This window comes from Platichthys flesus, chromosome 15, assembly GCF_949316205.1.
Source record: "Platichthys flesus chromosome 15, fPlaFle2.1, whole genome shotgun sequence".
Taxonomy (NCBI): Eukaryota; Metazoa; Chordata; class Actinopteri; order Pleuronectiformes; family Pleuronectidae; genus Platichthys; species Platichthys flesus.
The window spans coordinates 15936139-15947810 of record NC_084959.1 but is presented as its reverse complement, the minus strand read 5'-3'; the positions used below and the strand labels follow the sequence as shown (position 1 = coordinate 15947810).

Sequence of the window (11672 nt, the reverse complement as noted above, 5' to 3'; positions counted from 1 at the left end):
TTTCTCTCTATTTGAGAAAAGTTCATATTTGTGTTGTCAAATTTCACAATGACCCTAAAATTCTGTCTCTTCTGTTATCTTATACTGAATGAATGCAAGCAAGATACAGAGAAAAATCACACACTTTCTGATTGAACCAATCTATGAACTGTCTGAAACAATGGATATCCGCAGCCTCAAATGCACGCGCAAACATTCGGCATCCTTAGGGGCTAGGCCCCCCTTTCTTTCAATCCTAGAAACACCCCTGTGTTGCACACACTTCTCAAGTAAAATCTCAAAGCATCAACCTACAACACACAAATACTAAAATCTCTAAACATTCAGGTCTGTTGAGCAATTTCACCGCATTTACAGAGCCGAACAGGAGACTGAAATTGTAGATATGGTTCGTGAGAACAACTCACACTCACACTCAGACAAATAAAAACTAGGATCCTGGCTGACCATGCTACATTTAGAAACGTCCAGACCGTCAGCCTCTCTACATTAGACCGTATTCTTCATAGGAATCAGAAACAGAATCAGAATTATTTTTATTGCCATCTATATTTGCACATACAGGAAAATTGCCTTGGTGTCGTTGGTGCACTGTACAAACAACAATATAAAAACAGCAATATAAAAACAACAATATAGAACAACAATATATACAGTAAGAGAGTTGCCATGCGGACGAAACAAGTGTTCAGGGTCCCATTTGAACGGAACACAGGCATCAAGGAGTTACGGCGAGAGTTTGTGCTTGTAAGTACCAACATTCAGCACTGACACATGCATGTATTGTACCTGTAATCCAATATTGTTCCTTTTCTACAGTGTCTCATTGTAGCCCACTGTGTTGACCTCTTTGAGTCCATACTGTAACTTGCATTGTCATGCTGTCTGTGTCAGCGGATCCAGGAGCATGACACAGCTAATGTTTTGTACCGGTACATCTTTATTGATGAGGTGGGATTCAACCTGGTGAAGAGGAGGCGATGGGGCAGAAACCTCATTGGCCAGCGGGCCATTGTTGAGGTCCCCGGCCAGCGAGGTGGGGTGGTCCCACTGATCCAGTCCATGGTTGAGGCATGGTTGGGGACCATACGAATGTCATTCATATGGTGTGTTCAATTTTGATGATTGTGTTTTCAATTTTGCACTTAAGTGTGCTGTAAATGCTTGGTAGTGTGCAAGCAAATGCTTAGTTGTGTGTTCTCAATGAATGGTATGTGTGTGTCATTTGAAAATATTGCTGTGTGTACCAAATTCACCATTTTGTGAACAGTTAAGATATTTGATGGCAAAAAGTCATCTTGCAAAGGGAGTGTCAGGTTTAGCATTTTGTGTGTGAGGTTTTCAGTTGTCTGTGTGCAGTTTTGAGAAAGCAGTTATTGTTTTGAAAAGCGTGTGTTAACAATTGTGAAAAACTGTAATGATTGAACCTGGAACACTGCTTTGTTTTCAATGAGTTACAAAAAACAAATCTTATTTGCTAAGACTTTACTCCTCTGTCTGAAACGATGATGGTGAGAAGCTGTTGTGTCTGTTATTGCAGCTCTGTAGCCCTTTTTAAGGTTCCATAATTAACATTTACCATCACTGAGTCAATATATCATTACAATAGACAATGCTATAATTTAAGGCTTTACCTTGCCTCAGGAGAACTCAGGCAAGTGCTGATGTATTGAAGACTTTAATGTAGGCTTGATGCATCGGAGACCAGAAGGTGGAACAATATACAAATGCCAACAGAGTAACATAAGCAATTTTTCAGTGTGATACAACAAAGGCTGCAAGTATATATCCCATTGAATAAATCACAAACCGTTGAAGTTGCGCAACTCTCAGAAAGTGTCAATGACAACTGCCCGCCAAACACTTTCTGAAGGCTGCCTCCAACATTGTGGCAACAAAGGCTGCTCCCTCCACAGGCTTTCATCTTTAGAGGAGGTATCGCTACAGCTGTCATGCTGGCAACTGTGACATCTGCCTTCAAACAGTGTGGCAACAAAGGCAACTGCCTCTAAACATTGTGGCAACAGGCCACCAGAATTGCCTCTATGAGCTAACATTGCGATTTAAGCTTCCCCTTACTGCATTTACTTCCACCATGGATGAAGATTACTACAAAACACTTGAGATAAACAAGAGCGCCATAGCTGCAGATATCAAGAAGGCGTAGGTCTCTCTCGTTAAATTACAATGCTGAAAACGTAAACCCCTTCACACATGTTTAATATCAGCTGTTCTTTTTATTGTTGTTGATTTCTACCTTTTTATGCCAGATATCGATGTCTCGCTTTGAAGTTTCACCCAAACAGCAGCAAAGAAGCAGGAAGCGCAGAGAGGTTCAGGCAGCTGGGGGAAGCCTACGATGTTCTCAGCGACCGTTAGTAACCAGAAGAGAGAAAAGAGAGAGAGAGAGAGAGAGAGAGAGAGAGAGAAAGAGAGAGAGAGACCAGTCTAGACCTGTAAATAAACTTGTATCCCTCATAACTAAGGGATGGTTCAGGACTCAACGTATACATAACTTACTATAAAATTACTGTACAATACAGGGAAAGAGTTTAGTTTATAAATCTACAAAACTGTCCACATTTTAGCACACAGCGTATTAACTGACTGTGTCAATATGTGTTTTCCTTGTTACAGCTCGGAAAAAGGCAACATATGACAGGTTTGGTTTGGAGGGACTAAAGGGTGGGATTCCACCTGAGTTTGGCAGAGGTGGGGCCTGGTCCTCCAAATATGCCTACCACGGGGATCCAGAAAAAACATTTAAACAGTTCTTTGGAGGTGACAACCCATTTGCAGGTGAAAAAAATTGAGACAAATTCCATACAGTAATATGTTTTGTCAAACATAATACTAGCACAATTTTCATTTTTGCCTAATTAATTCATATATTTATCAATAGTGTTCTCTGCAAATGATGTACCGCTTCAGTTTGTTGGCCTGCAACCAGTCGTGGTGAAGACACAAGACCCCCCAATAGAGAGAGACCTTGAGTTGTCCCTGGATGATCTGTTCCATGGGTGCACAAAAAAGATTAAGATATATCGCAATGTAAGAACATCTGACTGTGAGATATCCTTTCAGATTACATGGTCTTTCAGTGGTCGAATCATTCACACATTCAGTAGTTAAGCTGAAAGCAACTCACAGGCACAAATTAAATGACTTGGTACATCTAACTAATCACATAAATGTATTAATTTAAGTTTTACCTTATTTCTTGAACAGGTTATGAATGAGGGTGGATCATGCAATGTAAAAGACAAGATCCTCACTATAGATGTAAGTCCTGGATGGAAAGAAGGCACAAGAATTGTTTTCTCAAAAGAGGGAGATCAGGTAAAATAACTAAACAACATTATTTTTTTTGATATTTAAAAACGCTCTAAAAATGTTAAATGCATTTGAAAAGCATTACAAAAATCTACTTTGCTCACCTTTACTCTATATATCTCACCATACAGTATATCTCACAAGACCTGAGTTTAGGTTACTGATTCAGAATTTTCAGCAAATGGGACTTTATAATAGACAACCCTAGTTTTAAGCATATTGTAACCTTGAAGTCTAGCAATATACCTATGCGAAAATTTAATTATGGAAGAAAAGAAGAAAATATATTCCTACAGCTGAAAAGTTTTGGGTTGAAAAAAGAACATACAATTCCTATAATTATAATAATGCAACATCTACAGATTTAAACTGGATATCATCAAATGATAAAAATCATTAATACACGTATAGGAAGGGTAATTCCTTATTGGATTAATCATTTGGGAACTATACATTTTCTTAGTACTGGAAAGATTTTTATGAAGTCTTTCATTTTATACTAGATTGTTAAATTCCAATATTACATTTTTTTCAAACTTTCAAAAGCAATTTTTAAACTGTGAATAACGTCAGAACGAAGTCAAGACACTAGAAAAATACGAGTTTAATATGAACAAGTATGCCAATTACATTTTTGTGAAGTTTATCTAATCATTCAGTTGTGGCATGGTAGTATTTCCAAAGGACCACCACTAGGTGTCCTCAGAAGATCCCTCTCTAACATCGAGCCACTCAGGTACACAGACTGTATGTAAACTTAGGAACACTTAAATGATTGCCATCAAATACTTTTTACATGCTTTTTAATCTTCTGACTACATAGCTGGGACCAAACAGCATCCCTGCAGATATTGTGTTCATAGTGCGGCAGAAGAGTCATCCTCTCTTTGAAAGACAAGATGATGACCTGATCAACCAGACCCAAATCTCTCTGGAGATGGTGAGTCATATAACATGTGTGTCTTTATCAGTTAAACCTAAAGATTTGGTACAAAAAACAACACTAAAACAAAATAAAACCTCTTCCACAGGCCTTGACTGGCTTCTCCGTGAGTGTGCAGACCATAGATGGAAGGCTAATCAATATTCCCATCAACGACATTGTGCAGTAAGTACCTTTCTGTACTGGGGACAAATGTGGAAATCTGTAATACTTGTGATATTGTATTTTCTTTGTACTATTCATTTTACATGGATCTCAGATGTTATAAAAGCTAGATGATTTTTTTTTTTATATTAAGATCAGAACAGCAAGAGATGAGAAATGAGAGAGATCCATTCAAATAGTTTACCTCACCCATACAGTTAACAGGGACATCACTATAAGGATTTGTTTTGGCTTTGTGCCTCATCTCCATCAATAATCATTTTGTTGTTTCAGCCCTAGATACAGTAAAGTGGTGCCCGGAGAGGGAATGCCGCTGTTCCAGGATCCTTCACAGAGAGGAGACCTCATTATTTACTTTGACATCCAGTTCCCCGAGAAGCTCTCCGTTGACAGAAAGCATCTGATCAAAAAAGCTTTGAGATAAATATCTATCACATTTTAGTACACTTGTTTCTACCCTATGATCTATGATTATTGTACTCAGTTTTATTTCCCTTTTCCATCAAAGCACAATTTGTATTACTTAGCATTGATACTTTGAGTAAATAAACACAAAGGAAGAAACTAAAGGCTAAGAAATCTGTAAACATAATATCTGTGCAACAACATCCGCCTTCTACTGGGCAGAAATCACAGAATTCTTGTGCAGTTGTGATTTGCTGCCATCATGGCCCGTTTCAGCTGCTCGTATGTCACAAACATCACCACGTTCCAGGAGCCCAGGCGTAAGAAAGAGGGCGTGAACCTTTAGAGGAGCGCGGAAAAATCAGAAAAATGACAATTCATAATAACATCATTTTGTTCACAGCCATTCTTTTCCTGTTGTAAAAAACACTTACCCCTTATAAAAGGCAAGTGGTCCTTCCTTGGTCATCATGGTAGCGGCACAGTTGAAGACGCTTCTGTAGTGGCCAAGAGGAGAGTTCATATATCTTGTCTTGACCACATCGACAGGTGAAGCGATGACTGTCGTGCATAACCCTGCACCGAAGGCTGATAGAAAGTGGCAGGGCAGGTTGTCTGTGAAGGGAAGGCTGTAAATTAGTGTCCCAGGAAGAGAAACCCTTCAATCACTCCTGGATTATGTTGGGCTGCAGCCATTGTGTCACCTGTCAGGGGCGTGGACTTTAGAAGTGTTTCCTTGATGAAGTCGTACGTCACCAGTTCTGTGCAGTTGACAGTCGCGTTCCGCAAAGTGTTTGGAGCTGTGCCTGCATGCGAAGTGAAATGAACACATTCATCATAAGAAATTGGAGGATAGCCTTCAGGATCCTCGCAACTATCATGAATGAGTCTACCTTTCCAAAGTCCACGGATGCCTTCTTCCTTAGCAATGGTCCTGTAAGCATCAATTGTGCTACAGTAGCGTCTGGCGACCCCAGAGGACCTGGCCTGTGCCTGGAAGCGGACTTTCACCACATCTGTGGGCTGAGCTATCACAACCGCCATGGCACCTGTGGTACATCCCGCAAGCAGCCGAACGCCAATGCCTACATCTGAACCAGAGAGGAGAGAGGTGATTGTCGCAGGACCTTTGCAACTAGACCAACAATAATAACACATTCACAGATGCTCACTCTCAGAGCCTCTGGTGTAGAACTGCTTTACAGAATCATAGAGGCCAATGCGGACAGAGGCGAAGCTCATCTGCCTCTGGAGTCCTGCCACCAGTCCACTGTAAAGACTCCTGGGTCCCTCGGTGCGCACCATGGTAGTGATGGTACCAAATACACCTCGATACTTCACCGCTGACCCATTCCCCGCTGCTGAAGAGGCTATTGCCTCCCCTTGGATCTGTGCAAGGACAATGGGAAATTTAAATTCAACTAAAGATAGGATATTAGGGGGTGGTCCCTCCACCAACCAGCTTGTCAGTAATTAAATCCCCAGCACCTCCAGACTTGATTAGATTAGAATATACAAAATGTTATATCTATGTGCACATGTATGATGTGTTGATGAAAAGTACATGTTTATGTTGACACACATATTAACTTTATTTTGTACCTGCAGTCGCACTTTGGCTGTGTCCAAGGGGAAGGTGAGGAGGTCAGCGATACATGCTGCAGTTCCTGCTCCCAAAAACTTCACAGCTGCCGATGGAGGCACATCAGCAGGTTTAAATCCAACCATTTTCCCGAGTTATTTGGAGTAACACAAGGACAGTTGAAACCTGCTTGATGTGGACAGGACCAGAGATTCCTGAAAATCTGCAAAAATAAACCACATTGCCTCCAAAGATTATTGTGTTCCACGAGCACCATGGCAAAGTTAAATCATTAGAATAACAAAATATGCAATAGACCATTATATAATTGATTTTATGTACTTAGCTCTATATGATAAACCCAATAGTTGGTTCATATAACATGCTAATTAAGTAAAAGGGTATTCTTAAAAACAGGTTTAACTGATGCTTAATACAACTGACAACTGCAGACAGGAAAAAGGATGCATGGACACGAGCATCAACTTATCAAAATCTGAACTTTTGAACTGAACTGATTCTTACCTTTAAGGTGATAGGACAAACACTTCTGAGATCAGGATTCTCTAAATGTGTCCCTCTGACTGAACTTTGTCCTAGCTATAAACTGATGTCCTTGTTTTTCCATAGAAGATTTTTTTATAGTGATTGGTCTTAAGATCATACTCCAAATCCTGGGAAAACAGAAACAAGTTAAAAAACAACATAGAAATGTATAAAGTATCAACAAAAACAATACTGTCGTACAAAGGAGAAACATAATATTTAAGATTGTACCGTGATTTGATTCAGATGTTGAACAGCCCGGTGAAATGCAGAGAATCTTGAAGTGAAAAGCTCAAAATGAATGAAATTAACCGACGCATGGACTGAATGCAGAAGTGTGAGGAAGAGAACCACCCTTTAAATACTGCTGGGATGCTATTACATCACTGCATGTGTTGTTCCTACGGCCCAACCCCCACTACATCTATGGGCTGCCCGCTGTTCCCCTGGGCCGACCGTAAACCTGTCTGTGTGAAAAACAGTCTGGGGCTCGGTCTGCCTCATTTATCTTTTGTCCTCTTGGCTTTATAATCAATCTCCCTCAGATCAACCACACCCACATCACAAGAGATTACAAACCTGAGGCAGAACAATTTGAGAAATTACTATTTCCTGAAAATAAATGATGTTTGAAAAAATTAGATTTTCTAACTTAGAATCCTCTGGTTGGGTGCAGCATCTGTATAAAGCTTTGTTCTTAGAATCCCAGCACAGCAAGTGCAGACTTGCAGAGTGCTGAGTCATGCTGAAATCACAAGAACATACAAGAACACATAGTACGTCGGCCACCATATTAGATCCGTATGTTCAGGCCCGTTAACATATACGACTGCTCCTCGTTAAAATGTCCTGTCCATGACCTGTTGGTGCTGCATCAATAAATTTGGTACAACCCTCAATTGTGTTTTTGAAAATAAATTCACAAAAGTTTTGTTTTTATATACGAATAAAGGGGAATCTACACGCAAACATGTTTCCATGATAGAGCTCCGTAAAGCAATGCAACATAATTAGGGAAAGGTTGGTGAAGTTGTATAAAGGAAGTTTCATCATAATAATTAGAATGGCCTACAGCAGAGTACATATCCGCCAAGGCCAAGCAGTCCTCATATGAAACCACTTTTAAATTGACTAAATCTGGGTTTTTATTTGGATCAAACCAAACCAACAATCAAACAGACAGGGATGAAAACGTAACCTGCCTGGTATCAATTCAATATACATACCACTTATCCTTCATTGGTCGTGGGGGGAGCAATAGCCAATCTGACATTGGACGAGAGGCAGGGTTACACCCTGGACAGGTCCCATATGAAATAAGTGGCATATAAACCGTGATGAAAAGATGCTTTGGCACCTGAGCTCCTACACTTGTGTGTGTACTCGTATTTATTTATTTGTGAGGACCATTTTGGCTAATCCACACTTTTTCCAAAGCATGTTTGAGGGTTAAGACTAAGTTTTAAGGTAAGAGTTAGTGCAGAGTCGTTTTAGCAAGCAAACTGTTTCTTCCAATCATCCCAGTACTCGTAATAGTTGGTTCAGAAGTTTTTAGGTTAAAGATGGACTAAGAAATAAAAAACTGGCACTTTATTTTTTTTCATTTCAGCCTCATGTACAATATATTCTATTCATGTGACTTATCGACCGGCGATACATCATGTTATTTACAATCAGCAGCACTAATATGGACTTACAGATTCCGGACTACATGCAAAACATACATACATGGTAAACATTGTAAACAGTCCACAACAAGACAAAGTCAAATAAACATGATCACTGTTGAGGTCAAATACAGCCTGATCCAGTTTCTCTGTTCCTTTCATGGAAAACCTGCCCTGGATGCAGATCATTCATACAGTTCATTCTTGTAAACATGAAAATACATCCTCATCGTGGAGTGTTATTGTGCCCACAATGTCCGTGGTGATTCAGGAGTTTAATGAGCCACTCCTTCCTCCAGATGTCTTTACAGCATGTCAGCTCTTATGATGCCTCAGCTTCAGCTCTGAGCCACTTCAGTTATGTGACCATGGACCCCCTTTTCCAACTCTGGGTCACCACTGGGTCTCCACTGCACTGTGGTGAAGGCAAGGCCGTTGTGTCTCTGCAACACTGAAGTCTAATGAGGTGAGGTCAAAATGGCGACTCCCAGCCGTGCTGTGCCTTGGTCATTTCTCTTTTAATCTGTTCATACGTCACAAACATCACGATGTTCCAGGACCCCAGTCGCAAGAAAGAAGGCATGAACCTGAGGAAATGAAAGAGAAGTTAACAATTGTGGCCAGGTTATTTTACTGTTCTGTGGTTCACTGTTAGGTTAGCGTGTGTTTACCCTTTATAAAAAGCTTTGGGTCCTTCATTTCTCAGCATGGTGAGAGCACAGCTGCTTGCGCTGCTGTACTTGCCAGCTCCTGAGTTCATGAACCGTGTTTTGACCACATCCACAGGAGAGGCCACAACCGTTGTGCAGAAGCCTGCACCAAAAGCGGCTGTGAAGTGGCAGGGCAGGTTGTCTGCAGAGGAAGAGAAGCCAAACCTATTTTACCTCGATATCTTTTGTTTTTTTAACTTGGTTGCAAAAGGAGTTACGATACTTGCTAGATATGATCTGCACCTTCTACAACATATGTGTTTTTTTGCTCACCTGTCATTAGATCATACTTCAGGATGAGTTCCTTGATCATGTCATAGGTCACCAGCTCTGCACAGTTTACAATGGCGTTACGAGTGATGTTGGGCAAGCAGCCTGGAAGAAAGCAGCACAGGATGATTAAAAAAAAAACGTGAAAGGAAGTTACACGTTAAGCAATAACTAAAATGGCATTTTTCTATTGAAAGCAGTACCTCTCCAAAGGCCCCTTATTCCCTCAGTTCGAGCAATCGTCCTGTAGGCATCTAGGGTGCTGTTGTACCTCCTGCCACCATCAGCCGTTCGTACCTGGGCTTGGAAACGCACCTTCACCACATCCGTTGGTTGGGCAAAAGCCACAGCCATGGCTCCTGTGGTGCACCCTGCCATGAGCCGAGTCACAATCCCAGTGCCTGAGCAAAATATCTACATTAGTCAAATTGAAGCAGCAGGAAAGAAACAACCTTGTTTAAATATAACTCGATGATGCTCAGGTTACGCACTGTCAGTGCCTCGTGTGTAAAACTGCTTCATGGAGTCGTAAAGGCCGATTCGGACAGAGGCGAAGCTCATCTGCCTCTGGAGTCCTGCCACCAGGCCGTTGTAAAGACTCCTGGGCCCCTCTGTGCGCACCATGGTCATGATGGTGCCAAACACTCCTCTGTACTTGGTTGCACAGGCCCCTTCGATTTTACTAGCCTCTCCCTGAATCTGGGATAGGATGACATTCAAGGATTCCCAGCGGCAGGTTATGGTAAAAGTAAAGACAAAACTAAAATCAGCAGGTGTCGAGTCCTTTTCAGCTCTGTGCAGCTCACCTGTAGTCTGACTTTGGCAGTATCCAGGGGAAAGGTGATGAGGTCAGCAATGCAACCGGCGGTGCCTGCTCCGAAGAATTTAACTGCCTGAGAGGGCACCATGACGTCCATGGGTTTCGTGCCAACCATTTCTACACCTGCTCTGATGAGACGAATGGAAAAAGTTTATCTTGATGCTCTTTGCCCTAGATATCTGTGAGGTATATGATACCTCACAGACTCACAATCAATCAGCACAGCAAGACAGACACACACAGATTATAACGTTTCATGTGTTCTCATGGAAATATCTAGGGAGCTGGGTGTATTGGTGGCAATCATCGTTGTGCGTACCTTGTAGTTAAGAGATTTTATTTTTCTCAAGAAGAAAATTAATCTTTGGAAGTGGTTCGGTTATGGAAATGTCTAGGTCCTTAGACTTTATATGAAGTGATCCAGCAAGCACTGCCACTCACTATGAAAGCAAACATTTATCATTAACTGGTGATGCATGAAGAGTCTTTTTGTTTGTATTTTATGTATGTATAGGTTTATCATTATGATGACTGAAAAATGTGTTGTACTTCAAAGATACAGGAAACAGATATGCAAATCCTTTATCTTTTGTCCACCACATGGGATATATTTTCCGACAAACTAATTGATATAAAACATGCGTTGTTGATATAATAAATATAATTTACTCAAGTGACATAAGTTGATGAGTTGCAAAAACAAAATCATTGTTACTTTACCTGAGTATATCTTTCCAGGAAAGTTATAACCCAACACAGCGGAGAGAGTATAGAATCCTCTAGGAGCTTAGTCCCGTTTGCGTCCCCACGTCATGCTGTGTGCTCATACTGCTCTGTGACGGAGAAGCCGCTGAATTTATAGACACCTTTTGCACATGACTGCAGGGCAGCCTGACAGGCCCGAGTGTTCGTTATGCGAATCTCATGTTTACCAAATAGCCATCAGGGAGACACAGACGGAAATTTGAGTACTTGTTTATCTGCTCCTGACAGTCTCGTCATGGAAGCCTGCTGATCTCTGAACATGTGTAAACATTCACATTATATTCATGTTGTTTCACATTTAATATAGAGTATAATATCATAAAGTAGAGAATGTGTTTTACCTCCACAGTTTAAGGAGTTAACCATAACATTTCTATTTAAACCTGGGTGTAGAACAGTTCATACATAACATCTGACATCAAACAGCATTCCTCCTGTTTCTATTGGCTCATATAGGTGGCCAGTC

The 11672-nt window shown here is 40.9% G+C and overlaps 3 protein-coding genes across 7 annotated transcripts; 1 reads left to right on the top strand and 2 right to left on the bottom strand.

Moving 5' to 3' along the window:
• Positions 1–2095: 2095 nt before the first annotated feature.
• On the top strand, positions 2096–4865 carry LOC133969861 (dnaJ homolog subfamily B member 13-like). Its single transcript, XM_062406568.1, has 8 exons — positions 2096–2163; positions 2271–2374; positions 2638–2799; positions 2903–3051; positions 3229–3282; positions 4157–4273; positions 4365–4441; positions 4715–4865. The coding sequence occupies exons 1-8, from the start codon at positions 2096–2098 to the stop codon at positions 4863–4865; spliced, it is 882 nt and encodes a 293-aa protein (XP_062262552.1).
• On the bottom strand, positions 3655–7293 carry ucp2 (uncoupling protein 2). Its single transcript, XM_062406687.1, has 8 exons — positions 7206–7293; positions 6954–7102; positions 6449–6651; positions 6019–6235; positions 5740–5937; positions 5551–5652; positions 5281–5461; positions 3655–5186 (listed from the first exon to the last, which is right to left on the bottom strand). The coding sequence occupies exons 3-8, from the start codon at positions 6572–6574 to the stop codon at positions 5072–5074; spliced, it is 939 nt and encodes a 312-aa protein (XP_062262671.1). The 5' UTR covers positions 6575–6651; positions 6954–7102; positions 7206–7293; the 3' UTR covers positions 3655–5071.
• Positions 7294–8549: 1256 nt separating this feature from the next.
• Positions 8550–11319, bottom strand: LOC133969947 (dicarboxylate carrier SLC25A8-like). Of its 5 annotated transcripts, XM_062406686.1 has the most exons (8): positions 11162–11261; positions 10761–10881; positions 10428–10569; positions 10113–10320; positions 9825–10022; positions 9625–9726; positions 9313–9493; positions 8550–9228 (listed from the first exon to the last, which is right to left on the bottom strand). In XM_062406686.1, exons 3-8 carry the CDS (start codon positions 10554–10556, stop codon positions 9114–9116), a joined length of 933 nt encoding a protein of 310 aa, XP_062262670.1. In that variant the 5' UTR covers positions 10557–10569; positions 10761–10881; positions 11162–11261; the 3' UTR covers positions 8550–9113. The 5 variants fall into 5 exon arrangements, with proteins under 5 accessions (XP_062262670.1, XP_062262665.1, XP_062262667.1 ...); XM_062406681.1 differs by lacking the exon at positions 10761–10881 and having other exon boundaries at positions 10428–10564; positions 11162–11319; XM_062406683.1 differs by lacking the exon at positions 10761–10881 and having other exon boundaries at positions 11162–11277.
• Positions 11320–11672: the final 353 nt, after the last annotated feature.